The sequence below is a fragment of the Lagopus muta genome, chromosome 5 (assembly GCF_023343835.1).
Source record: "Lagopus muta isolate bLagMut1 chromosome 5, bLagMut1 primary, whole genome shotgun sequence".
Taxonomy (NCBI): Eukaryota; Metazoa; Chordata; class Aves; order Galliformes; family Phasianidae; genus Lagopus; species Lagopus muta.
This window is the reverse complement of record NC_064437.1, coordinates 36,570,439-36,597,322: the sequence shown is the minus strand read 5'-3', so window position 1 is coordinate 36,597,322 and position 26,884 is coordinate 36,570,439. Positions and strand designations below refer to the sequence as shown.

The 26,884-nt window shown below is 39.3% G+C and overlaps 1 protein-coding gene across 4 annotated transcripts in view; it reads right to left on the bottom strand.

Moving 5' to 3' along the window:
- Positions 1-11,564: 11,564 nt before the first annotated feature.
- The window catches only part of WAPL (WAPL cohesin release factor), a 58,949-nt gene continuing 43,629 nt past the window's right edge, over positions 11,565-26,884 (bottom strand). For all 4 annotated transcript variants that reach the window (XM_048944222.1, XM_048944224.1, XM_048944223.1 and 1 more), the window contains 10 exons: positions 23,107-23,218; positions 22,135-22,232; positions 20,566-20,642; positions 19,048-19,223; positions 18,655-18,770; positions 17,799-17,960; positions 16,412-16,619; positions 15,527-15,615; positions 14,387-14,482; positions 11,565-14,014 (listed from right to left, as the gene is read on the bottom strand). In XM_048944222.1, coding sequence (XP_048800179.1) covers positions 13,949-14,014; positions 14,387-14,482; positions 15,527-15,615; positions 16,412-16,619; positions 17,799-17,960; positions 18,655-18,770; positions 19,048-19,223; positions 20,566-20,642; positions 22,135-22,232; positions 23,107-23,218 — 1,200 coding nt within the window. In that variant the 3' untranslated portion in view covers positions 11,565-13,948. The remainder of the gene's footprint in view (positions 14,015-14,386; positions 14,483-15,526; positions 15,616-16,411; positions 16,620-17,798; positions 17,961-18,654; positions 18,771-19,047; positions 19,224-20,565; positions 20,643-22,134; positions 22,233-23,106; positions 23,219-26,884) is intronic.

The following is a 26,884-nucleotide window of genomic DNA, read 5'->3' as shown; positions in this document are numbered from 1 at the left end:
AGGCGCGGGCTCACCTGCAGCACGCGAGGCGCTGAGAAAACTTTCTCTGTGCTGTTTTATCAGAGCCCCGACTTTTTAAAAAAGGAAACAGTCCGAAGCTTCGCCCTGTATGCCACCCTATGGTGGCTGCCAGAAGTGAAGGCGCCCGGGCTGGCGAGCTGCTGGGGATCTGAGCGTCCCGAGGAGCAGCGGAATGCGCGCTTTTACCTCAGCTCTGGCAGAGCCGACCCTCAGTGTCAGCCCTGGCGCAGGAAGCCTCCCGACAGCCCCACAGCCAGCAGGACCACCGCAGGCTGTACCTGCCTCAGCAATTCCTAGGAGCTGGCGGCTCCACCGCGCTGCCAAGGCGGCTGTAACACCTGCGGCACAGAGCAGGAGCGCGCCCAGCTCTGCAGGGAGCTCGGCTTCTTCCCTCAGCGCGGACGGAAGCCGTAGCCTGGTAGAACCGCTCGCCGGGGCTTTGCGCGACACATCTATCACCACTTCGCTACAACTGCGCCAACTGACCGAACACACTTAATAAACTTCACGCAGTGCCTCTTTGTGGCCGCTATTGGCGGGCGGGGCGGGGGCAGATTCCTCTCAGGTCTCAGCCCGCCATTCTCGCCGCGCGCCCAACAGAGCCTCGCTCTGAGCGAACGGAGGGCGCTGCAATTGTGCGCGCGGACCGGCTCCGCGCGCTGCTGAGGAAACAGCTCAGCCCCGGTGCTGCAGGAGCCCTGGCTTCGTTGCGCCGTCAGTGAAACCAGGCGTCGCTCCTGAGGAGACGCAGCAAAGGTCTTTGTCATCCTTTGTCATCCTTTAACATCCTGTTTCAACAGCCTTTTAATCAAAACAAAGCATGCTCTCTAGACGGTATTAATTTTTAGAGGCTTGGCACTCAGCATTTGTGAAAGCACCAACTGCTCTGCCAAGAGTTTTTACTCTGGCCCATGAAACAGAGGCAACCAAACCGAGCAGAGCCTGTGGAGCAGTCGGAGGAGCCTCACCGGCTGCATGACAGGCAGAGGAATTGCCTCATTTTGCCTTCTATTTCTGTAACGAGCTGCTCTTCTCACTTCCCCACAGTGAGCTCACACATCAGCTATTTTCCATTCCCACACAACCAACGAGGAGTGATACCCTAACACCAGGCTGGGCTCCTTCCTTGCATGAGATCCCAGGTGCTACAGCTGTGCACCTGTTAGGGCAGGCCCTGCTGTAGCTGAGCACTGCATTCTCACTGCTGCTGACAAGATTGTATGCTTGCAACCTGCACTGTCCTTCCAGACACACAGTCAGTAACAAAGTGCTTTGCAGTTTGCAGGGCCTCAAGACTGATAGCAAAGGAGGGAGAGAGAAATAAAAGCAACAAAAAGGCTGGAGAAGTGGGCCCATGTGAACCTAATGAAGTTCAATAAGGCCAAGTGTGAGGTGCTGCACTTGGGCCAATCCCAGGCATTTTTACAAACTGGGGGAAGATCTTGAGAGCAGCCCTGCAGAGAAGGACTTGGGGATCCTGGTGGACGAGAAGCTGGACACAAGCCAGCAGTGTGCGCCTGCAGCCCAGAAGGCCAACTGTGTTCTGGGCATTAAAAAAGGGGTGGCCAGCAGGGAGAGGGAGGTGATCATCCCCCTCTACTCGGCTCTTGTGAGGTCCCATCTGCAGTGCTGTGTCCAGGCCTGGGGCCCCCAGTACAGGAAGGACGTGGAGCTCTTGGAGCGGGGCCAGAGGAGGGCACTGAGATGAATAGAGGGCTGGAGCAGCTCTCCTGGGAGGAAAGGTTGAGGGAACTGGGCTTGTTTAGCTTGGAGAAGAGAGGGCTCTGGGGAGACCTCATTGTGGCTTTTCAGTACTTGAAGGGAGCAGATAAACAGGAAGAGGAATGGCTGTTTACATGGTTGGATAGTGATAGCACAAGGGGGAATGGTTTTAAACTGAGACAGGTTAGATACTATGAGGAAGTTTTTCACACAGAGGGTGGTGAAGCACTGGAACAGGTTGCCCAAGGAGGCTGTGGCTGCCCCATCCCTGGAGGCATTCAAGGCCAGGCTGGATGTGGCTCTGGGCAGCCTGGTCTGCTGGTTGGCGACCCTGCACGTAGCAGGGGGTTGGAACCGGATGATCATTGTGGTCCTTTTCAGCCCAGGCCATTCTGTGATTCTATTACAAAATCCCATGCACAAAGTAACACATGTAGAGTACATTGTACGCAGAATACCTGGTTTGTAGAAGCATGCTGGTAAAAATGTAAGAAGCCAGATGAATCACAGCAATAAAGCTGCAGCAACCAACATTCATCCTAACAAAAGCCCCCAAGTGCTGGCAAATGGCCTAAGCATGCCTGTTACCAGGCTGAAGCCACCAGCTAAGGGCCCAGAGAAGCAGTGGAAGAGTGAGAACAGAACCAAGAAAAGGGGAAGATGCTAGGAAGCATGACTGTATTTTTAACTGTCATTGAGACATTACACACACACATGTATATATATGTGTGTGTGTATTGTTGTTGTTTTTTTCCTTTCTATAATAATTGAGTCAGTACAAATTCCTAGACTGTTACAATTTCAATAGTATTCACAATTTCTCAGCTTCATATAGATTTTTTCTTTGCTCATAAACATGGTTTTGAGGGTAACATGCTTTAAGCCTATTATTATATAGAATAATATACAGGTTCCAGTGTGACCTAATCTAGGCTTTCCTGCTCCAGCAGGGCGATTAAACTAGATAACCTTTCGAGATCCGTTCCAGTCCCTGATGTTCTGTGATTCTGCAATATTACTTTATTATTGCAGTAGTACTCAAAGTGCACACAGACTTGCAGGACAAAGGTCTTTATGTCTGGAGGAGATTCCAAACTGCAAATTATTTTTTTTTTTTTGCAAAAGATCTAAGTAGTAAGATGAGAATTTAGCAAAATTTAAAAGTTGTCATGGTAACATGATCTTACATGTAAGTTATTCTGTGGTTTTAGGCAAATGATACCAAGAGCTGCCAACTACTAAAGGATTATCTTTTTTGCATGAAAAATTTCTTTCAACTGTTGCAATTAAACATTATTTAACTTACTTATTTTTAAAAGTATACATTTTTTATTAGTCAAGCAGCAGATTACTTGCTGTAATTAACTTGAGACATTTATGCAGTTCTTTAGAAGATGCTCCATGTTCTTGTTCATCAAATTTTTCTCCCTCCCTCCTTCTGTGGATTTCTATTTATAGGCTGGACAAAGTTGGCACTCGGTGATGTTAGAAAGTACAGCTAAAACTCACACAATTGCTTAGCCTTCCTAGCAGGGAGAGGGCGGAGAGAGATCAAAGAGATTGCTCAAATAGAACATCTCAGTAGTTTGCAAGAGCACCTTTAAAATAAAGGTTGTAATTAATTAAATACTTGACATTGTGATGAACTTCCATGGGAAGAAGGTTGCAGACGTGGAATCTGTTGCAAGTGCTGACTAAAAATACCACTCCTTAATAATTAACACACTCTAAAGAGTGGGACTGATGCCAGCGCAGTATACATTCCTGCTAGATGAATTAGTGTTGCTTCTGTATGCAATTAAGCTTGAAGTCTTGTTCAAAGGCTGACTTTCCTGTGCTAAGACCCTCTTGCTTCCATGGATGGGCCCAGAACAAGTGGTGTGTGACACAAATTGGCCTTAGCGTTGCCACTTCTTGGGTATTTACAAGCTGCAGTTCTCAGCACACAGCGCCCCAGGAGCAGCACATGACAAGGCATGAAGCAGCATGTCTGAAACTACGGCTTCCCCGCAGGGGTATCTGTGGCTGAACACCCACTTTGCTCTGTCTGCCTCGTCACTGAGGGAGTTGCAGCAAGAACTGCATTAAAGGGAGAGCTGAGCTCTGCAGAAAGGCACGTGTGATGTGCCGAGCAGCAAAAAGCAGAAAGGCTGGGTTAGGAAGTTTCTCGCTAGCCTGGTTTCATGTGACCTGACCTGCTCAAGGGGATACGTATGACAACTGAACTGAATCCATCTCCAGCTAGCAGCAGAAGCTGGAAAGACACCCAGAGCTGAAATGCGAGCGAGATCTACCAGCATATCTGTCTGCCTATGGTATTTATTCAGTATTTTTGGAAATGAAATTTGAGTGCAACAGATTATACAGATGGGGCTGCTTTTGAAAAGAATACAGATTATTTACACAGAGGCTTGGAAGGCATGTGGGGGTTGGGAGTAAGCAGGCTAGTGAAATTAGTGGTAGAAGAGATGAAAGAAGGGGATAGTGGGTATGCAGTGAGCTCTGGAATACATAGCAAGGACTTGAAAGAAATGGGAACAGACGTCTGCCACCTTCTAAGCATGTGCAAGGAAATTCTTCCCTAGGAAGGACTTGGCTTGAGCAGTTGGGAGGTGGAAACCCTCTCCCTGCCCCACCAGAGTCTGGCCCAGTCTGTCACTCTAGGATTGCTACCCAGGGACGTGACTGTTAAGCCCAGCTAATCCTGAAGCATAGTGGCATCTGGGGCACTGCTGGGTAACCAAGGAATTATGCTCCAAATAAAGCTGTCCCTGCTGCTTGTACACAGTGGACAGCATATGTGCTGCCCCAAACCATTGGCACGTTAAGGAGTGGAGGAATTGCTGCAAAATTTGAAAGAAGAGACCAACGCTTGCACATAACAGGAGGACCTACCACTAATCCCTCTTGCAGTTCAGTGATTTTTAGCCACCTTACACAGAAAGGCTAATGTTCAGTAAGCAGCCTGCAGTATGGTAGGGCAGGGAGTTCCAGTTTTATCCTGCACTGTTATGTTAAGAAGTCATTCCTTTTGCTTATTTTCAGTTCTACTGCCTGTTAATTACACTGGGCTCCCTCCTGTAAGAACAAAGGAGAGCTCCTGGGAGAAGCAGTCATTTCCTATTTAGATTTTCCACATCACAATTGGATTTGTTGCTCCCAGTGATTATTACTACTTAGAGATCTGTTGAACCTCTTCTGTCTGTTCCAAAAGCCTGGATATTCAGGGTATAAAGAAGAAGAAAGGAAGAGAAAGAGGCTGTTTTTTGTTTCTGCCTCTCTTGCTATCTCCCAAAATCCGTGTTATGTTCAAAGCAAGCCAACAGAACAGATGCATACTGTGAAATGGAGGTGGCTTCTCTTCTATTTGCCTCCCTAATAATGCCTACTGTTTTACTTGTCTTTTTGCCATATGCTGAAATTCAGTGGTCTGAGATGTTTTCTTCTGCTGGGTACAGCTAATTTACTGTCAACTTCATGCAGGTACAGAGCTGTTCTTCATGTGCATTGCTTTATCAGGCTGGCAAGTTCAAGTAAAGAACGTCTCATTTTCTTCTACTGCTCTTTGGTATTCTGCAGGCTGGGTCTTACTATGCTGGTCCTTACTGTAATGTGCAAATTCAGGATGGACCACTTACATATGCTTAGCATTTCTGGGTAACTGGCACTTGAAATATGGACCATAAACCAAGTGCTGTGAAGAGGTCTGGACCTTAAACTGATGGAAGGTAGAATCTGTGTCCTCATACAGAAGCCACTGTAGAAGAGTCATTTCGGGATGGGAACAAGATGGGGTATTTTGTTGGTGTTGCTTTTTCATCTCTCCTGGAATAAAGAGATAATAAATGTTCATTCCTTGTGCTGAATAACAGCTCTCAGGAACTTCTGCCAAACAAAACTTTCCTCTTGTAAAATCTTTAAGTGATTATATTGAAAACAGATGATAGAAAAGGTAGAGAGGGTGATTTGTAAACAGATTTCTTAGTTGTGTGTCATAATTTCCAACGACAATCAATGTAAGACAGCAAAGTTGTTTGCCTGGAAAGCACGTGGTAGACCAGGCCCAGTCTAGTTCTGGAGTCTGCCACATTAATAAAGGTACATCACGTACCATCAAATTAAGGCAGGATATCAACCTTAACTGTATCTTGGTAAATTCTCAGTGCTGGAACCAAGTTGTTTGTGGTGCAGTAGTGTATGCAGTCTTCATGGCAGCTGTACGTAGGTGGTATGTTTTGCACCACACAGAGATAGCAACCTAACCCTAGACAGCATGATACACTACTGGAAATACATTCAGAAAGGGAGACTGTCCTCCACCTGAGCGGTATGGGAAATCAGACCACCTACTCATAAAGTCCATGCTTAATCTCATATATTAAAGTAGTTAAGTGAAATCTGGTCATGGAACTCCTTCGGGTCTTTTGGTCGCATGATTTCTAACGTGCAGTATTGCTTTGCTAGATATGGGACAGAGTACATTCCATGGTGCTGAATAAACTCTTCTCTCTGGAATAATGCAACTGGGGTTGAGGGATTCTCCTTAATGAGAATCTGAATGCAAACAAGAAGTATCAGGTAAAATTACAATTGTGGTATTTTTAAGCTTTTTGTAAGCATCTTAACTAGATGACAACAATAGAAATACTGGATGTTGTGTTGAGGGACATGGTTTAGTAGGAGCTATTGGGAATAGGTGAATGGTTGGACTGGGTGATCTTTTAGGTCTTTTCCAACCTTAGTGATTCTATGATTCTATGAAATACACAGCCATTCTATCTTCTTTGGAGGAACATAAAAACTGATCTCAAAAGATAAATCTACAGTCTTCAATTGGATACACAGTAGACTAGCATATTGTTGTAGAGCACAATTTCGTCCCAGCAGTCTTAATTGATGCTCTACAGGAATGCATAAATAACATAAGAAGTCCTGTATAAAATACTGGGGTTTATCTCACAAGTGAAATCATACTTGAAGAACCATTCTCATCTAAACATAATGAGGAAACAAATTTTTATGATTATCTGGGATAGAATTGTTAAAAATTAATTTTTCAGAATTCTTAATAAAAATCTCATTGTATTCTAAAGGATCACAAGTTAAAAAAGGGATTTTGTAAGACGGAAGCTCTGGTGAAAAATCAGATGTATAATATGACTATGCACAAACTCCAAACCGATTTTTCCAGTAGATGCTTGGTTTAAACAGATTTTCAAGGTAAGACAAGGAACACTACAAACAATAAATGTATCGTTTCTGTTTAGTTACAGCACTCAATTTCTGCTGCTGGACCATAATTTCAATACAGCACTTCAATCTAGACAAACGAGATGGCATTTTTACATGGGCTGCTCCAAAAGTAATACCTCCTATTTTATTATGTTGGCCCACAATATCAGAGGTGAAGGATGTTGGTATGGCAGTAGATGTTGAACCTCCCACCAACATTCCATTATATGTTGTTGCCATGCAACAGATGGCAGCAGAGGGGCAGTCTGACAAAATGGCACCTGACACAGAAGTGAGTATGAAACAAAAGCGTGGAACTGAACTTCTCCCTGTGAAAAAGATTGTACCCAGTGACATTTTTCAATGCTTGCTGAACATTTATGGAGACCAAACAGTGGGTGGTGTGTTCCAGCAGCGGCAATAGCAACATGAAAGACAAGCCGTGGTCCTGATGGCCATGCACAGCCATCACACGATGAAATGAGGAACATGTTAATCAGCTCATCCATGCAAATTGGCGTACTATGACCAGGTAACTCTGGAGCTGAGTACAATGCATTGGAAATGATGGTGGCTACAGTACAGTATTTGCACCAGTTGGGTCCCTTAAATGCTCACACAAGAACACAAAGCACACTGTATGCAAGTTTGTCAGGTCCTACTGAACAAATATGAGGCTGAACGTGACAGCTTCCTGGATCACATCAGTGATGAGACATCAAACAGCATTACTGTCTTCTTTGTAGCTGTTGTAGTTTCCATGGAAAAATAGGAGGCATTACTTTCAGAGCAACCTACCTAATTGGATAAGCTAGCTTAACCTGCCCTAAAATTCCTTGTTGAATTAAAACTTTGATATTTGAGGCAGAAAAATGACCCTTGATGCTACACAACTTTATATACTATTTTACTAAGCTTCTAAAACTTGAAGCTTAGTAACCTGCAGATCAACATTTTGAAACTGAATTTACACCTGAGGATAAATCTGTGACACATGGTAATTTGACTGCAAGTTTTCCCTTATGGTTTGTACTTAAATTCCGTTCGGATACAATCTATAAATTAAACAGCAGACAGACTAGAAAACAATGCAGGCTGGATATTTTAAAAGCTTTTTGCCTCAGAAATGTTACCAAGAGCCAAACTTGTGGGACAATAGGCCATGGACAAAAATGAAGTTCTAATACTTTGGGAACATTCCCAGATAAATTAACTCATGTATTTATCTTTCAAATGCACTCATTTGAGACAATCCCTTCTCACTCAAACTTATGCAGAAACGCCCTTCAGTTTCTTTTTCAGGCATTAGTTCTGCTAGGCACCAGTAACAGCAGAAAAGCAAAATATATCTAGAAGGTGTGTGGGTGTGTCTATACACATACGTACATTCCAATGTATCTTTCATCAAGGCTTGCTCAACCTTCTAATTCAGACTACTTAGACTGCATAGCAGGCTTTGTATTAACCGAATACAGTACTGTAATGAAAAAGGAACACAAACAGCAGTAAGTGGCTCCAGGACTGACAAGTCCTTCCTGCATCAAACAGCCCAGCTGATTACATTTTCTTGTTTATCACTGGCCACAAAAAAAGTATACTATTTCATGCATCTGTGGGGTTTTCCCCTTCAAGTTACAGCCATTGTTACTTTACTCTTTTGATTTCTATTGTATTGATTGAACATCAGTGAAGTTGAAGAAGAAAATCCAAGTTCTGAATCTCTTGAAGAAATCTGTTTTGGGGCATTAATAGAGATATTTATCCAAGTGGTATCTCCACAATTAAACATGAACTCTTTGATGCACCTTTGGCTCAAACCTTTTTCCTAGCATAGCATCCTCTTCTCAGTGTTTTTATTCATTTTTTTTCAACATGAAGAAGACATTCAATTCTTTTAACAGTGACAGAGCTGTAAGTTCTAGAAAAAGAACAAGCACATGAACTCACTCACCTGACCAGCACTGTACAGCTGTATTAGGACACAATCACAGGGTCAGCTTTGCAGATGGAATGAGAATCGTTCCATGCTCCAGATTAACACCCTTCCTCCTCACTTTGAAAAAAATTAACTGCAGAGACAACTAAATCTTATAACACAGAATATTGATAAATAATTCTCACACTGAACAGCAAATCTAAATAAAACTCCTCGTAGTTCTTTCATTTACTTCAAAAATAGAGAAGTCATCAATGCTGCATCACCAAGTGTTACACTGCAAAAGCTTTCTATTAATGTTCATCCAGCACTGAATCTTCTTATTATCTTCAGATCACCTCAGAAATTAAAATTTTAAGACTATGTAGTGAGCATAAATGGAATTATGTACTGTTGTCTAAACAACACTTTTTTATTTCTTAGCAACCTAACTTTCAGGAGCACATTTCAAGAAATTCTTTGGCCTTTACTTCCAAGCAGATGAAATACAAATTCACCATGTCATGGGAGTTGGGAGGTTTAGAGATACAGTTTGGACAACAGAAGTTGAAAGATATTAACACCACCATTCTTCCAGATTTAAGGCATTCTGTAGTACAGCTCTTTCCTCCCATTGAGCCTGTTGTTTCCAGGACACCTTACAACATCCTCTGCATCACCAGGTAGTGCTCACTGTCCCAGGTGATGGGTATGGTATCATACCAAGCTTGGCAGCCTGAAAACCTACAGCAGTAACTCAAGGTCAGTCTCCACAGCTGGAATTAAGACGGCTGTGGCATTAGTAAATCAATCTACCTTTGGATAAGGACTTAAAGCAGTCTTTGCATTATTTATAATGGTTTCACTTTTACTTACAGTAAGACTATCTACACCTACTGATGCTGCTAAGGTCTTAATAAACCACAGTTCCTTGGACAGGGGACCTGCGGGACAAGAAAAACAGAATGTGTGAATGGCTTCTGTTCCATATAGCTAAAAGAAACCTGTAGTGAAACAAAACATCATACAGAAAGGAGAAGCAAGCAACAATTACATTGTCCCGGTTTTGAAAACATTTAGCATGTAGATTCAGGGCAAATTCCAGACTCATCATCTTTAAAAACAAAGCAATTGGTAAGTTTTTAAAATTTTATCTTGTAAGGAAAACCCTGATGCAGAAGAATGGCAGCAACTTAAATTGCTTTATCTTTTGGAGTCGAGTACACATTTTTGTTTTCCTTGCTGCTTGAATAAGGAAAGCACGTTAAAGAGAAAACCAACCAACCAACCCTCCACTGAAAAAGGCACATGGGTTTGCCTGGTAAGAGTCCAGCTAACTTGCTTACTCAAAGAAATAATTACTGATGTCCAGAAAATGAGGGAAGACAATACTTGCTGGAGTATCTGATACCAAAAATATCTGTATCAATTCATTGAAGTATTTGAGAATGAAAACATCACCAATAGCTAAAAAGCCTGTTAGAACAGCCTATGGCAGGTCCCACCATCGTTTGTTTACGTAGAAGTAGCCATAAAGCAACGACAGCTCTGTAGAACCACAGTATTCCAGCTGTACATTTGGCACAGGTGCTCAGCTCAAGAACAAGAACAAAGCTTTTATACCTTTGTGATCACTGTCCAATCTTCTAATTAGAACCAATCTGCTGCCAGCACAAAACCAGCTCCATTAGGCCAGCTTGAGAAATTATCTCCTGCACTATAACCTGCTTTTACATTAAGCTTACTATAAATCAGTGCTGTACAGATCATGCCAGCCTTAGTCATTATGCAGAGATCATGCATTTCACAAGTCTTTTACAAAGCGACATAATCTATGTGAGCAGATTACTCAAAAATCTATAGAAGCTTCAGCCCATGTCTTCTCAAAGCACCCACACAACGTCTCCATTACGTACCCAGTGACAAAACCTAGAGGAAGTATTTATTTCACTAGAGATTACAATTTTTTTTTTTAAACACTTGCCTACATGAAGCTGTATCTACCATTAACAGTGCCACATGCTATTAATACCCTGTTCCAGACCTCAACCTCCAGCAGGATTCCTTTACAGCACAGAAATAAAGTTCCATTATGCTGATGCTCATTAACAGTGGCAGTGAGATGACAGACAAGTTTAAATTGTCTTTACTACAGCTCATGACTTTCTGTTCTTGTATCTGGTTGGATCAGTTAAGAAAAATCCATAGAAAAAATTCCATCCTGAACAAATAAAAGCATCGTTCATATTGATGTACAACTCTCAATTTAACATTTTTTCCTGCTGAAGAGCCATTTACATCCTTCATAATGTAAAAAGTATTACTATAACAAGACCTGCTTGATTTCTCTGTACATTTCTGTTACTCTAATTACAGCTCTTCAAATCTACCGTGTCCCTTCAGCGGAAAGATCAACAGCAACTTGTGTGGAGATCTCCAAAAATGCATCAAGACTCAGTACATCTTCTCAGTACATCAGAACAGTTCAAGCTCGGTCGGTTTGATAAATCATACATGGGGGTCCGGGCACTGAATTCTGCCATTCCATCACACCAACGTAGAACAGTGCACTCCTCTACTTACTGCATGTTCTTCATTTGACAATTTACCTGACGCTGCCTTCTTTCTGCGGTCACTCAGGGCAGTGCTTTATTACATGTTAAAAGACAAGATATGTATTGAAAGTAGCAATTTTATTTGAGTTAAAATTATTTACAAAAACCCAAAGACATACTTCATGAAACTGGTACAAACTATTTTTCCTGCCGTTGGCTTTTGCTCCAAAGATCACAGCTGAGAAATACTGTATAAAATAAAAATAGGATTGGATTCAGAAAAGTACTCTACTGTTCTAATTTCCAATTGAGATTATTTACACAAATATTTACAATGGAAAAAAAGTTACTTTAAAACTTTAATTTGCAAGTTAGCCTCAAGTACCCTTTAACGCAGAGTTATTTGAGGGTCTAACACACAAAAATGCACTGCAGTTCACAGGGTGATTTCTCCCCCCACCCTCAAAGAAAAAAAAAATCTGCATTTGTCAGTGCTTGACAATTAGTTACATTTTAAAAAAACTGTTAAACACAGAGGTAAACCAATTCCCAAACAATTACCAGTGTAACAAAGAAAGGTAGTTGTCCCTGATTTCCCCTTCATCACATCCGCACTGTCTCTTGCCATCACCCCACAAAGCTCTATGATCATTTTGAAATCCCACTCCAAATGAAAAGGTCTTAAATCAGGAGGGCGGGCAGACAACATATTCAATGGCTTCCTCTGGATACACAAGGTTTACGTACAGCTTTTGTCTCTCAATACTGAGTTGTTCGGGTTCAGTTTTGTTTTCAAGCAAAGGGAACACAACCTCAAAAACTTTTCTGAGTTACACTGATACGCTAAGTTTTAGAAGGTGATGAGAGAAAACGCAAAAATATGACCAACATTGGAATTTTGCCGCTAATCAGTTACTTCCTTACAGAATTCTCAACAATCTGCATTATCAAAAATAGGAAGACATAGAAGGCAGCCACTGTATGTAAAAAATTTACAGCTGGCACTGATACAAAAGCACAAGTTCGTAACTTTATACACGGAGATAACAAGATCTAAAAGCAGGTTAGATTTCCTGTTACTTCCCCCTCATTATACATAGAACTAATATTTTTATGGCTTCAAGTTTTACAAATTCAATGGAATAACATGATTTAACTATCTATACAGGTATTTAAAAATGTGATGAAGCAGATCTCAGAACAGTCTGCAAATATTCAAGACCAGCTTAATAAAAATAATTACCAATTCTGTTGGTCTGAATAACGAGTGCAAGAAAAAAATATTAAAGAAACAAGTAATGTATTTTCTGGGATTTCTTGTTCCATTTAAGTCTTCAAACACAATGCTTTGCTGTGAACTAGACCTCAGACTGAACAAAATCTTCGCTATATCAGCAATTTAAGGCTTTGCGTTGTATGCATTTCAACTTTGACATACTACAGAAGGATGAAATAGAAAGATTATGTCAGCTGGAAACATTAATCCCCATTGGTGTTTTAGCCTCTTCAAAATTCTTCCCCCTACAGCATCCAAATTCTTTGTATCAAGCATTATAAAATACATCTTGAGCACTTCTTTGAAACAAATCTAAACAGCATTTCAAAGTTTTTGCTTATTAGAAGTGTAAACTGCCCTGGGAATGAATAACTTCCCTCCCACCCCTCACCCCACCCCACCCCTTTTTTTCTTTCCTTAAACAGGGCACAATTTTTATTTCTTTTGTGGATAACATACCCTCTCAAATGGCTTTATGTATTTATGGGTTTGCATGCATCTTGGAATTACAAAGTGTTATGGTCTTATCAGTTTACAGTACATGGGCCATGACAGTTTTAGAACTGAGAAATAGTTCAACAACCTAATTTCAATCAAAACAGTATAAAAAATAAACTATCCAATCCTCACCTCTTTGGATTCCAACAAATTTTAAATATAGACAGTAGTTAAAATCACAAAAGTATTTAAAAATTTATATTTTACGATTTTGGAATAATCTAGTAATAAAAAAGCAAGAGCAAATTAAACTCAAATAGGAGCGGTGCTGCTGTCCAGAACTTCTTTATTAGAACATTTGATACCTCAGTAGCTAAGCTGCCTTTGCACCTGGCTGGCATGAAACAGTGGCTCAACAGTAAACAGCAGTTGCACTATCAGCAGCAAGTTTTCCCCTTGAAACTGGTCACGAACAAAGCAAGAAAAAAGATAGGGAGGATAAACCCTGCCAAAAATATTTAAATACTGCACTGCATCATAAACAGCATGGTTTCTTTATTTACTTTCCTCAGAACCTTTTTCCCCTCATTTTTGATAGTTGCAGATTGATGTAGTAACTGTCTTTTAGAAAATGCTGAATGCATGGTTAAGAGACCAGGTAGCCTTAAAAATCCGAACACGAATGACATAGATGAATGCTCTTGGTATATCCTTCAAGGACTTCTTTCATGACTTCTTTTGTCTAAGGGTAGCTCCAGCATTAGAGTGCTTGCAGCGGAAGTTAAGTATCTAGCAGTGTTCCAAGTATTCAATCACCCTAGAGATGGATTTCTGGCCTGTTGTTCCAACAGCACACTGGAAAACGTGACAGAAAACAAAGTACCAAGTGAGCATTTATACAGTACCACTTGAAAACACTTTAGGGCTATGTCTGTTTCAGAATTTTAGGACTTAGACATCAGTAAAAACAGTTAGGTCCAAGAAGAGGACTCAAACATTTTCATTTCACATTCAAGTGGAATGAAACTAGCTCCTAATTAGTACAATAAACAAATAAATAAAAGACACAGAAACCGGTCTTCAATATTTGCAAACACAGAAAATGACCTCAAGCTCTTCTGAAGCCCACTGAAAAGTCATAAAAGCTTCTAAAATTGTATGGGCTATTACAGCAGATGACAAACCTACAAAAATCTCTATCAGAAATTTAAAATATGTATTACTTACGGTAAGATTCATAAAACTGAGAAATTTTTTGAGCATTTCAGTCATTATTGAGAAATCTCCTTCAGGTAAGTATTCCCTCACAGTAGTCACGTTGATCTAGGAAAAATATAACTAGTTTAAATTGAGAAATATTTTTCCAACACTGAGAGCCACGTTACTCCGTATGTGAGAAGCAGCAAGACAAGTGTATTTATAGCATAATTAAGATGGCACTCTGCTATCATCTCTGTGATTCAAGGCTCTCAAGGCTCTAATATTTCTATGGTGTTTATTTCTAGGATACAACAATTCCTGCAATCTTTTCTCAATTAAAGATTATTACCATCAAAGCTCATCATGGCCTAACAAGGTTACCAAGAACTGAAACAAAAAAGGAAGTGACTGGGTTAATTTTCCTGACACACAGAGAAGATCCCTTTACAACTAATAAGTGAAATAATTCTCAACACTTAACATCAGTATGACTCTACACACTAAGATTACATAAAGGTAATCAAGAAGCAAATAAAATTTACAGAATAGCATGCTGAAGAACACTTCTGCCATCCCATAAATTGAAACTATCCAGAAGGCAGGCCTGAACCTCATTTTCATTTGAACGTGTATCTGACAAAAGAGTTCGAAGTTTTCAGTCGCTTAATACTTAAGTATTCACTTCAACTTTCTACTACGTATTTCCAGTCTGAAACAATCACCTTCAGCTCTGTGGACCTACACAGCTTTATACAACTTCACTGGAAATAAAAATCAGACTAGGATGAAAAAACTAACAAGATGACAATAACTTGCTTGGTGAAATCACTGAAAAACAAAGCAAGCTTTCATAGTTAGAAAAGTTGCAGGCAGGCCAATTTGCTTTTCCAAAGCTCATTTGCGGTCTAAGACTAACAACAAATAAGAAAGAGGTACAGAAGATTAAATACTCAAATCCAGTCTCCTTTGATAAACATACTGATGCTCAGAAGATTTGTTTTGGATGGAATACCCCTGGCAACTTTCCACCGAACTATATACATCAATGCAGCTGAATAAATGTACTAGCTGAACCCCAATTTAATGAATCCATTTCAGTAATGCAAATTATTACTTCATTAAAAAATCTACTGGAGTTAAGAGTGAGTTATTGACTTATTCCCTTACTGGACTCTCTTGGCAGAGACAGCCTAGAAGCAATGCTGTGTATGAGGCCACAATGCAGTCTTCCATGTGCTTCCCAGCATGCTGAAGAGCTGTAAAAAGAGACAAGTCAGTGTATTGTGTCCTCTAAGCAGCTGGCATCTTTTACTGCTTTAAATACAATCTTTCATTATCACTTTCCAGAATTCTATTTTCTCAAACAAAATGACTTTTTGCTCTGAGACTACAGCAGCAAGAATCAAACTCCTTACTACCTAACTAAGCAACACACATTCTTTGACAGAAAAAGTGCTCATTCCCTTTCAATTCATAATATTGCACAGTACTTTCAGTATTGCAATGTACAACTGTATGTTCAATACAACAAAATACAATTATGCTTCCTGTAATGCTATAAGCCAGTAAGATTTCTACAAAAAAAGATTTTTGTATTATGGGTAACAGATATAATGCTTGTTAATGGCCCAGCATTTCTTGGGGGGGGGGGGGGGGGGGAACTACAAATAACATGAAGAAAGGAGAAAGCGTACAAAGCAAGGCTGGAGAATTCGATACTGTTCTACCAGAAAAGCCTAGAAAGAATGCCATTTAGGTGGTTTCTTACACAGAATGTCTCAAAAATACCACCAACCCACAGGGTTTTGTTTTGTTTCTGTTGTTTTAAAAAAGGGCCTGACAGAAGGTTCTATGAAGTAACAAGTAGCATTGTTTTTTCTATTTCTCGTGCTTCATCTATGAACTGCTCCCACTCAAGTTCTAGTTTCACAAGAGAATATGCTGAAATCTCAACCCAGTGGACCGCAGATAGGCAGTAAAAGATAAACTAGGAATTTATGCCAAAACAGAGTTCTTTACTATTTCTGAGCTCATCAAAATTATTCAACATACCTTTATTAAGATCGAGTTCTTCATCATCTTCTTCCTTCTTATCTTTCTCTTCAGTACTATCTGACTTTTCTGTGGAGACCCACTGTATCTCCCCACTTGTTTCTTGCCACTCTCCACTCTTATCATGCTGAGCTGTAGGAGCTTCTTTAATCAGTTTATCTGTCTGGCTCTCAGCCAGCTGTGCCGCTCTCTCACGCTCAAGAAATAGCTGATGGGGAAAATTTCAGAAGAATTCCTATTATAAATTAAACCCTAAACACATTGAATTAACTCGAAAGTTTATTTCCCCTTCACAATTCACCCCTTTAATACAGTTAGCCTTCAATACTATTCTTCGCAATAGCCTTTTCTTCTTCAAAGGATAATCTGATTTATCACACTAATGCTGTGCTCTGCAGAAAAGACTTCCCACCCTCCCCAGCGTCGAACCAACTGCCAGGCTTCTCTTGGCTGCCATAAATGCTTAATCATATTCTCTGAGACACAGCTTGAAGACTAAAAATTGCCAGATATGTAAAAAGCAGGAATTTCAAAGAAATATAAAATGACTTGAGCCACTTTAAGATGAATGTAACCCAAGGTGTTCTCATACTTTGCACTTACATCTTGTGAACTACTTCCCATGCTATATAACCATCAATTCTAAATATGACTTTGTAGAGCTGCATACATTAAGATAGTTAATATTAATATCTTGATTACTGATCTTTTTCGTCTGCTGCTGGGCAGTTATTTCACTATTCACATTAATTAAATGGAACAATTTCTAAAAGCATCTATGAACTTATCTCCATTTGGTAAAAAGGTTGTAAATAAAAATTCTTATTTCCTTTTATTTTAATTAGCAGATTGGAACTCATTCACACTTGATTTATATTTTAACAAGTTAGTCAATACAACATTTAAGAATGCTGTTTCACATCCATGTTTGTTACATTCATATTTATTGCTCTTATTAAAAAAATGATACAGCGTGATTTTTAAAAATGGTCTGAAACTCCCTTAAAGACAGCACTTAAAAAAATCTATGGTAGCAAAGTAGATAACATAAGCAACTTAAAATTTTTACAGCTGTTTAAAAGCACAACAAGAAATAAATCCTATAGGAAAAAGAAAGAGCAGCTTAACAGAGCAGCTTCTGGATGTCCGTAGAAGACACCACCACCTTTTACCAAGAAAGCTGTTCCTGTAAAGGATAGCAGCGAAAAATCCAAGTTGTGAGCAGCAGCCCTCTTCCCCTCTATGCTGTTTAACATTCTCAGAATGCTTAACAGAACAAAATTCTGGCAAAATTTTTCATTGCTGAGTTCTTCCTCCTTCCTTGAATTTCTGATACCCAAAAACTGTACTCATTACAGAAAAAAAACATTTTTGGGTCATTTCTTACCTGCACTAAAGCCTGAACAGCATCAATCTGTCCAGTTATCTTTAGGCTATCGTCTCCTTCTCCCGCACAGAACGAGTCAAAAGAACATGACGTTTCCATATTGACAAGGCAGTGCCTGTTCCGAGCACTGTACTCCACTAGATTGATCAGCAGACCCAGTCCCTGAAAGGATCATATAGACACAAATTAAAAAAAAAAAATTAGCAAAATATTCATTCAGATAAATGTCTTCTTCAGGCTTCATCTCTCTGAGTGTACATATCTCACTAGCACACCTTTATAAAGCAGTTTGATAGATAGAGGGATCAGGATTTAGAGAAATATGAGGCAAAAATGAGAATCATGCATACAAGTTCCAGATCTCCCAATTCTGAACCATAATAATCATTCTACACGTTCTTAAAGGTGAAATTGCATTTCTTGATTAAGGATTCAGGTGTCCAACTTTCAGCTTCTATTCTTAACAGGTCCTTCACATACACAGTTTCAGTGTCATTATTTAGGACACCTGTTTTATGCATACTGAGGTAAATCAGACAAATCTGTATCCATAAAAATAACAAGCATAGTGTTTAGAAAATTGAGAAGACATTTGAAAATGAGATAATACACAAACTTATTAACCTAGATCTCCCAACTCATCCACTTTTCCTATAAAACACACAGAAAATGGTTACAGCTCAATCATCAAATCCTTCATCAGCTTTTCCCTGGACTTTACAGAAACCTTCTGTTAGAACCTCTCTAAGTATACAGTCAATGGAGACTGCACAGCCAGCTCCTTAATTTGGAACTGGAGCAGTTAAAGGCACACAGCAAAGCATCTTACGTTAATGTAACAAGCACAAGAGCTTACCAGCACCCGAATATCAAATCTCTGTTCTTGAGGTAGGAACTTCGGAACGTGAAGCACACAATTCATAGCCGTGCCTATCAGACCATCTTGTTCACCCGTTTTTGTACTACCCCATTCTGTGAACAGAAAGAGTTTCAAGGCTCAATTTTGAAAATACTGATTTTCCATTACTGTAAGCAGATGGATGCAACCTTTTGGCCCTCTGGATGAGCTGCACCCTTTTGGCCAAAGCCAAGATCTTGCTAACACTTAATTCTTGCAATTACTCATCCCCTTCTCAAAGATAAGTAACTTATTACTGTAAAGCAAGCGCCTACCATGCGTACATAAGAAAAGGGTTTACATTAATATATTGTCTGATGCTGTAACAGAATCTGAATTTATTTGCTTTACCATTGTCATTTGTTAGGTTGAGCAAGACACCAATGATGGCCCTCATGCAGTCTTCCACTGCTTTACCCACGTGGTTAGTTACATTCTGGTGAGGCAGAGGCTTATTGTCTGGCAAACAGATACTGTCTTCAGCACGATTATATCTCTGGATTAATTCCTCACAATGCTGCAATGCTCTGCAAAGAGAAGATACAGAACTAAATTACCTGAACAACATACAGAATATTTCATCTTATTTCATTAGGAAAACTACAAATACAGAATTTATGCAGCTTTTTTTTTTTAATTCAAGTGCGCAGGGAGAAATGATTAACTGCACACCTATAAGAGCTTTTATAAGCTTGAGATTTCAAGAGCAGAAGTACATTTTTCTTTCCAGCTTCATCACATGGTCATAAAGGAGGCATCTTTTCTCCCCGTAAACAGAGCCTCTCACATCCTCCGACCATTTTGACAGTTACCTAACTGCTCTTGTCCTGTCCTCACAGAGAGCTATCCCTATTCTGTAATAAATAAATAAATGAATAAACAAACAAATTATGTTATTTTCAAGTAGGAGAAACATTCATCTCATAACAACACTGGACCAGTCACAAGCTAGAACAGTTGATTTTTAAAAAAGCAAAACTAACCAGCAGTTTTTCAATCCAGGAAGATATGGGTTTTTACAGTTATGGTGCATTCACTTCTACAGACAAATGTTTAGAAGTCTGTGAATATTTTTAGCTGTCTGAGGCTCAAACTTCTTTGGTTTTAAAGCTTGTTCTGTGAGGGACGTGGTTTAGTGTAGGTATGGTGGCATTGGGTCGACAGTTGGACTAGATGATCTTAAAGGTAATTTCCAATCTTAATGATTCTATGAGCCTACTGCATTACATTCACTTGACACTGAAGTGACCACACCGATATCAACTACAAACAAAACTAAGGTGTCAAAAACATCCATTGGTCAAAACATCCAGCCTGCAATTATGCCATTCTTTTTCCAGTGAAGCCTGCAGAGTTTTCAGCTCAACTTGCATTCTTGTGAGCCACCGAGGCAGTGCAGGAGGGATGCAACCTCTGCCAGTCAACAAAGACTTCATCCCAACTGACAAGTGGCCTAGGGAGTACAGTTCAGCACAGAATTCCTCTGTACTTAGTCACTCTGTCAACTGCCTATTCTGCTTTGCTTCAGTAAATACTTAAGCATAATAAAAATACTATAAATGAAAGTAGCTTTCCAATTGCCCTCTTCTGCGTTCATCTTATCTTGGCACTGAAAGAGCTTAATCCAGTTTGCAACTTTAATAGAATCAACAATAACAGCACTACCTGCTGTTAGTACTCAAGGAGTTAGTGATACCCTCATCTAAGATAATTTTAACACCACTTATTTTAACATTACTTAATGAAAATAATGAGTTAAGTATTTTCCCCCCATAATTTTTCTGTCGTTCATATCATGTTCAGAGCTGTGATAAAATGTTTTTTTTTTGTTGTTTTTTTTTTTTTTGTTTTTTGTTTTTTACAACTTACTTAGCTGAGGAGACTATGAGTTGTGAGTCTTTGTATGCTATCAGGTAGCTCTGATTTTCTGGATTATGCACAGTTACCTGAAAATAGAATAAAGCAATATTAAAAATGGCATTCTTCTTTTCCTTGAAAGTAATATTCCCTTCCATCACCACCCCAGTTTCTTTAGTTCCATGTTTCTTGGTCATTATCCAGCATAAACTTCCACTTACCAACATATTGGTATATTGTACCAGTATTCTCTTGGAGTTTCCAGCTAATAATTAATACCACAAGATCATTACACTGAATATGTTCCCAGCTATGTGGCAGACAGAAGCACTGTGGCAAGATGCTCTGCCATAGCAGAACCCTGATTCCATATCCCGGGATTCTGCAGTCCCAGTGCGTGCACATGGGCATGCACACATGCAAATATTTTGTTATTTAAAACTGGGTGTCAGCTCCACTTCTGAGAGCTTATTATGCATCTGTGAGTTTTCTCCTGACTCTCCTGACTGGCACACAGAATCAATTTACAGAAACAGTAGATGTTCTACTACTTCATTTGCATTGTCTGGTATGCTGATTTTTGTCTTCCTTCCCAAATTCATAAAGACCTTATCATACAAAAGCCATCCTCAAATTCGTACATGAATTTTCTGCTACTAAGCAAGCCTCTCTACTGTGCTTGGCAATTCCATCCATTGAATATAAAACCAGAGACTGGATCTGAAAATTTCTCAAGATTCAAGTAAAAAGATAAGTGCCATAACTTTTAAGTAGTAACCCTTATATCTGTTCATCTCTCTCAGTTTTTAGCTTACTGTTACAGTACCTTCATGTTTACGTTGCTATTTTAGCATGGAAAAAGCCACAGTAGCTATTTGCCCTCAGGTTTAAGGTTGCTGACCTGTACTTTGAACCTGCATGTCATTTTCTGATGCACAAAGGAGAGTAATTCTAAGACAGCACAACACTTCTTCTGTTTGCCTACTGTATCACAATTGACAGTTCTTGTCAATTAAGCTCTATAGAATTATTTTTATTCTGTTCAAAGCTTTCATTGGAAAACATTTATTATCTCAGTATCCATGATCAACTCACTACATGACTAGTTATCTTCTAGGCAGTTAGCTCATGTTTGAATGCAGTAATCCTTGTAATATGCATCAATTTGTTACTCTTAAGAAAACACAATTACAACGTGGTATTACTAGACACCCTATAAATGCAAACTCATGCCAAGAAAACAATAACCATGAACAGCAAGTTTTAATTTCTTAAGGAACTTCAGAAAAAGCATCCAATTACATTCAGCTATTCTTAACAACAGTACATTTGCAATACCCAATATTGTATCTTTTATAAAGAATGATAACATTTTCAACAAGCAATCCAGGAACACTGATACACATTCCAACGTTTCTGTTAGCAGTCTTCTTTCATTAAAGCAACAACAACAAAAACCCCAAGCAAACAGAAAAGCATTATACTGTTACTCATGTAGCTATATATCCAAGGAACATCGTGCTGAAAAGGCCTGATGGAAGAAGTGTTGGTCAGGAATGCAGTGCATTTACGCATACTTACACTTTCTAAGACCCGTAAACATCTTTCTGCACCCCATAAGGAAGCAACTAATTTCTCTTCATTTTCATCACTGCTAAGGTGATCCACACATTCTTTAACTAAAGGAGAAGAAATAAGATTTGCCACTATTGAGATGAAGTCTTCAAAAGCTATGCATAAAAATTACCCAAATATTAATTTTAAGGGTTTATCAACTATTTGGGGAGTTGTCATCAACCTTGTGTTATGCTTTACAAAACTGTAATACTAAGAAACAACCCTGAAGATGTCATCAGCATTTCAAAATTTCCTATTTATTTCCTGGTATATTTTATTTTCTAATGACAAAGATGATGTAATACAGCACAGAATTATGTTTCTTAACCATAAATACGCCTACACCTCTTAAAAATGCACTGTCACTGAGGGGAAGAAAAAAAATACAACACAAATGTTCTCCCTACACTTCACAAGGGTGAAGCCACGTGCAAGCTGAGTGCTCATCTCTTCAATCCTTCCTTTGCCCACCCCTCTGCTTACTTAAAACCTAAATGCTTAGGAATTCATTTTTCAGAAGTCCACTTTCCTGTCCTTCAGTAAGAGCAACCAAAACTCAAAACCAAACCATAACAGGAAACCACACATTACCAGGCCTGAAAACAATGCTATAGAACTGTAAGACAGATTTGACAACACTTACACTGCAGTATGTTGCACACAGACTGCACGTAACAATTATCTGCACTCTAAACTTAATCCATTTTTAGTCTTACACTGCAGACAACATTATCCACATTCTGTTTAACCTTAAAGCTACTTTCAATCCACAAAGAAGAGATTAAAGCCATTAATGCTTTCCAACAACATGACACAGAATTGGGTATTTTTTAGAATTGACTTTTTCAAATTCTTAGCAACAGCAAATGGATATTAAGAAAAGCAAACATCTTTTACCAATTTTCCCACCCCATCAAAGCAGAACCACCAGCGTACCTTTATCTACAATATGATCAAGACCACCTAGGAGTCGCAGTTCTTCTTTAAACCAGTCCCCAGCTCGCTTTGAGGTGAGAGACAGTAACGTCTCCATCGCCAGGTGCCCGGTCTGAAAGAGTCACATTCCAGAATGAATGAAATCATCACGTGCAGCTGTAGCCAGTATAGCAGATCATATAAATACACTTCATAGAAAAGCCATCTAAGCAAAGCTAGAGGTTCTGAGCAGAAAAACCACCAGAGGGAGTAAGAACAGACATTCATTCTCTCTTCATTTTTTTAAAAGGACTTGCTACTGATGAAAAAAGATGTCTTTGCATTTCTAGCCAGACAGCAAAAAACCCTGCTTATTACTTCTGTTATTCCCAGACACAATGCCTTTGCTGCTTGGAGAACTCATTTGTTTCTAATGGAGGCTTTTTTTGTGTGTCTTTATTTTAAATGTACTGATGACAACAATTAAACTAAAATGCCGACAAAAGTATCTCATTTTATTTAGTGAATTCTTTTCTCTAAGAGGAACACAGATCTAAATTCAACAACACTGAAGATAACTGTATCCTGCAGACTGCAGTTGAACAGATTAAGGTTGTCACCTTAGTTAATCCTCTGCAAGGTTTTTAACCAACCTCCCCCCCAATTTATGAAGACATTACTATTTAGGTTGACTTTCTAAAGGTTTCTATAAAGGCAAATGATAATAATAAAAGATATTATACACATATTAGGCATACACATCTGTATGTATAAGATTTACACCTACAAAGAACTATATCAACTTCTGTAATCTCCAAAAAAAAAAAAAAAAAACCCACACAGGTAAATCTGGACTACTATACACCTAATCATTTCATGTGCCACAATTCAACCATGAACACCTAGAGAAAAAACTGTAAGGCATCCTTAAAGTGAACTGAATTTAACTACTTTCAAATTATCTTCCTTCCCTGACATGTCTGATTTGTAATGCTTCTGAGGAGGGCTGTGCCCACTCCAAGCTGTGCAGCATGCTCCAGGACACCAGTGCAGGCCTCACACTTCCTAGGAATAACAGGACTCACTGGGCTTGAATAAACCTTGCTATCTTTGAAAGCCGAGTTATTATTTGCATGATTCTCCTCACCAAACCTGATAGCTTCAGCTGCTTTCCTTGCTTTCAGAGTAGTGATTTCCAAGGGGAAGCTGAAGATCTACACTGATAAAGAAGAGCTCCCCACTCAAGTTTTCAGCTATTTCATTTCTTTTTTTTTTTTTAGAAGAAACCTCTGCAGCACATGGTCACCAATTGCAGTTCTGAGTGCAACAGAACTCAGAACTGTTATTCTCAGTTACTGAGTGCATTGCAGCAATATAAATGGAAGCATCCTTGGGCCATGAAGGTGTTGAGAGGGGAGATCACAGGCAGCAGCAGATCTACTACAGGTCATTTCTCACCGAGTCAGCAGCTTCTTAATTCTCTGTCACAGAGGAAACAACAACCACCAGTGGCCATTACTCCTGCTGCTGTTTCATCACTCAGGTAACAGCTAACTGCCTTTAACTGCCAACAGCCATAAGGACAAAGATGATTTTCACGTGTGTTTTAATGATTCGAATCTTAACTCTTCCTTTTGAGCAGTCATTTATCCCGTTCAGTTTTATGTACGTTCCCTCACAGTAGCATGTCACTAGCTGAAAAGAGAACTCACTATGGATGATTTAATTACAGATAAGATCTACCTGCAAGCATCAGAGACACTGGGCTACACTGACTAAAAGCAAACTGCCCTTCTCTAACAGGAAGGCTAAGTTCTTTAGGTTTGATCTCCTGCTACATCAGAAAAAAAAAAAAAAAAAACAAACCTAGAATAAATTCAATTCACAGAGAATTCCTTTTCAGTTTCTGGCTTTCCATTTTTCAATGTTGAGAGTGGCCTGGAAAGCTGAGATCTCTGCATACATTTATGAGTACTCAAAAACTAACCCACCCTCATTTCCAGTTGCAGTCACACAAAATTTCTGCATAAAGATACGGGTGGGGCTGTACTGGTCAAATGAGATGCAACAATCTAATTACAGTTGGTAAAGCACAAACTGGAGCTATCAAAACATCTGTTGCAATCCTTCTGTTTTTCAGTGGTTATGTCCAAGTTAGAAAAAGATCTTTTCTGTAACTCAAGAAGATCTGCATTTTTTGTTAGCATTTTCTGCCTGTCATCTGGTACGAAATGGAGATTACTTATAACATCTCATGACAGAGATTCATTTGAAAATAATTTATCTTCTACACATGAAATTCATTATTGTCTCAACTTACCACTGCTACCATCACAAATTGGCAAAGAACCTATTCACATCATTTGGCTTGCAAATATTCTCTAAACACTGTACAGTCTACTTCTAGATGGTGCAGCAGGGAGGAAACCAGTTTCCATCTGTGAGGTACTACAGTATTCAACACATTTACAGCAGCAGCTCAATATGATTTTAAAAAATAAAGATGTCTCAGGAAAAAAAAAAAAAACTTGAATTTTTAAATATTTTTCTTTATTCATGGGCAATTTTCTCGCAGGACAGAGCTCCTCTTAACATATCCTCTCCCTTTTAAAACTCAGGCCAGCTCAGATTATGAGAAAAGTTCAATAGAAGACAGTGGCCTGTGCTTCTACATGCTTTAGCAATCACAAACCTGTAAGCAGCTGTTCCATGATTGATAAATGGAGCTGTCTTACATTTCATAATGCAGAAGATCTAGCAGATCGTGCACTATGTGAGTCTTCTCCAGGGTAAGACACTGTTTATAACAATTCCTTGCTAATCATCACCTTGAAAGCACAGTTCGTTCTGCCTTGGTATCTTAAGATTGTATCACCTGAATTACCAGAGCAAGCAGAAAGCAGAGAAAATCAACTCAAATCTCATTCTGCCTTTGCCAATTCTGAAGGCCAAAAAAAAAAATCACTGAGTTCCTTGACTACATATTTTGTGAGTTTGTAGGAAATAAGGCTAAAAATCAAACACTGGAACAATTATCATTTGTCAACACAAATCACTTACCAAGGTTAAGAATTATAACAAGATTATCCTTCCTCCCTTAAATCTCCACTCCTCCTAACACTACATAATACTGACTTTTGATATCAATTCAGCTATTTGTTCCACAGCTAGAATTTGAAGTGGGTGATTGGGTGCTAAAAGGACAAAGAAATTCCTAGAACTTAAAGGACGAAAGTAGGTCACTACAACTACAAAAGAAAATGCCAGTTCACCAATGCAGAGTATTTTTTGAACTACCATAAAATAGAAAACAATCTTAAGGTTACCAACAAGAGTTGAAATGTTTGTTAGGGAGATGAAGCTCTGGAAAGTTCACTTCATAATCAATAGATTAGAAAGTTCTCATCAATGTAGTAACCCAGTAAGAACTTCTGAAACATTAAAGAACTTATAAGAAGGTATTAAGATCATACTAACATCTGTTATACTGAAACAAGGTGAAAACAAGAAAACACCAGTAATCTGTGCCTCTTTGACCACACATCTAGTCAATTTGTTACCCATTCTTTAAAGATGCTCTTTCAAAAAGACTTGCAGCTTACGTTCTATTTTTCAGACTGGCTTGACACTAGCATCAAATCGTGGTCAAATTTATTTTTAGACAAAAATGTGCTCGCTCTGTAGAAGCTAAAGATACATAAAGCACTAGTAGGCTTGAGAAAGGAAGCATAAAACAAACAGCCCTCATCTAAACTTAAGCTTATGGATACATCTGCCACTGCACTTCCAGCAGAGAGAA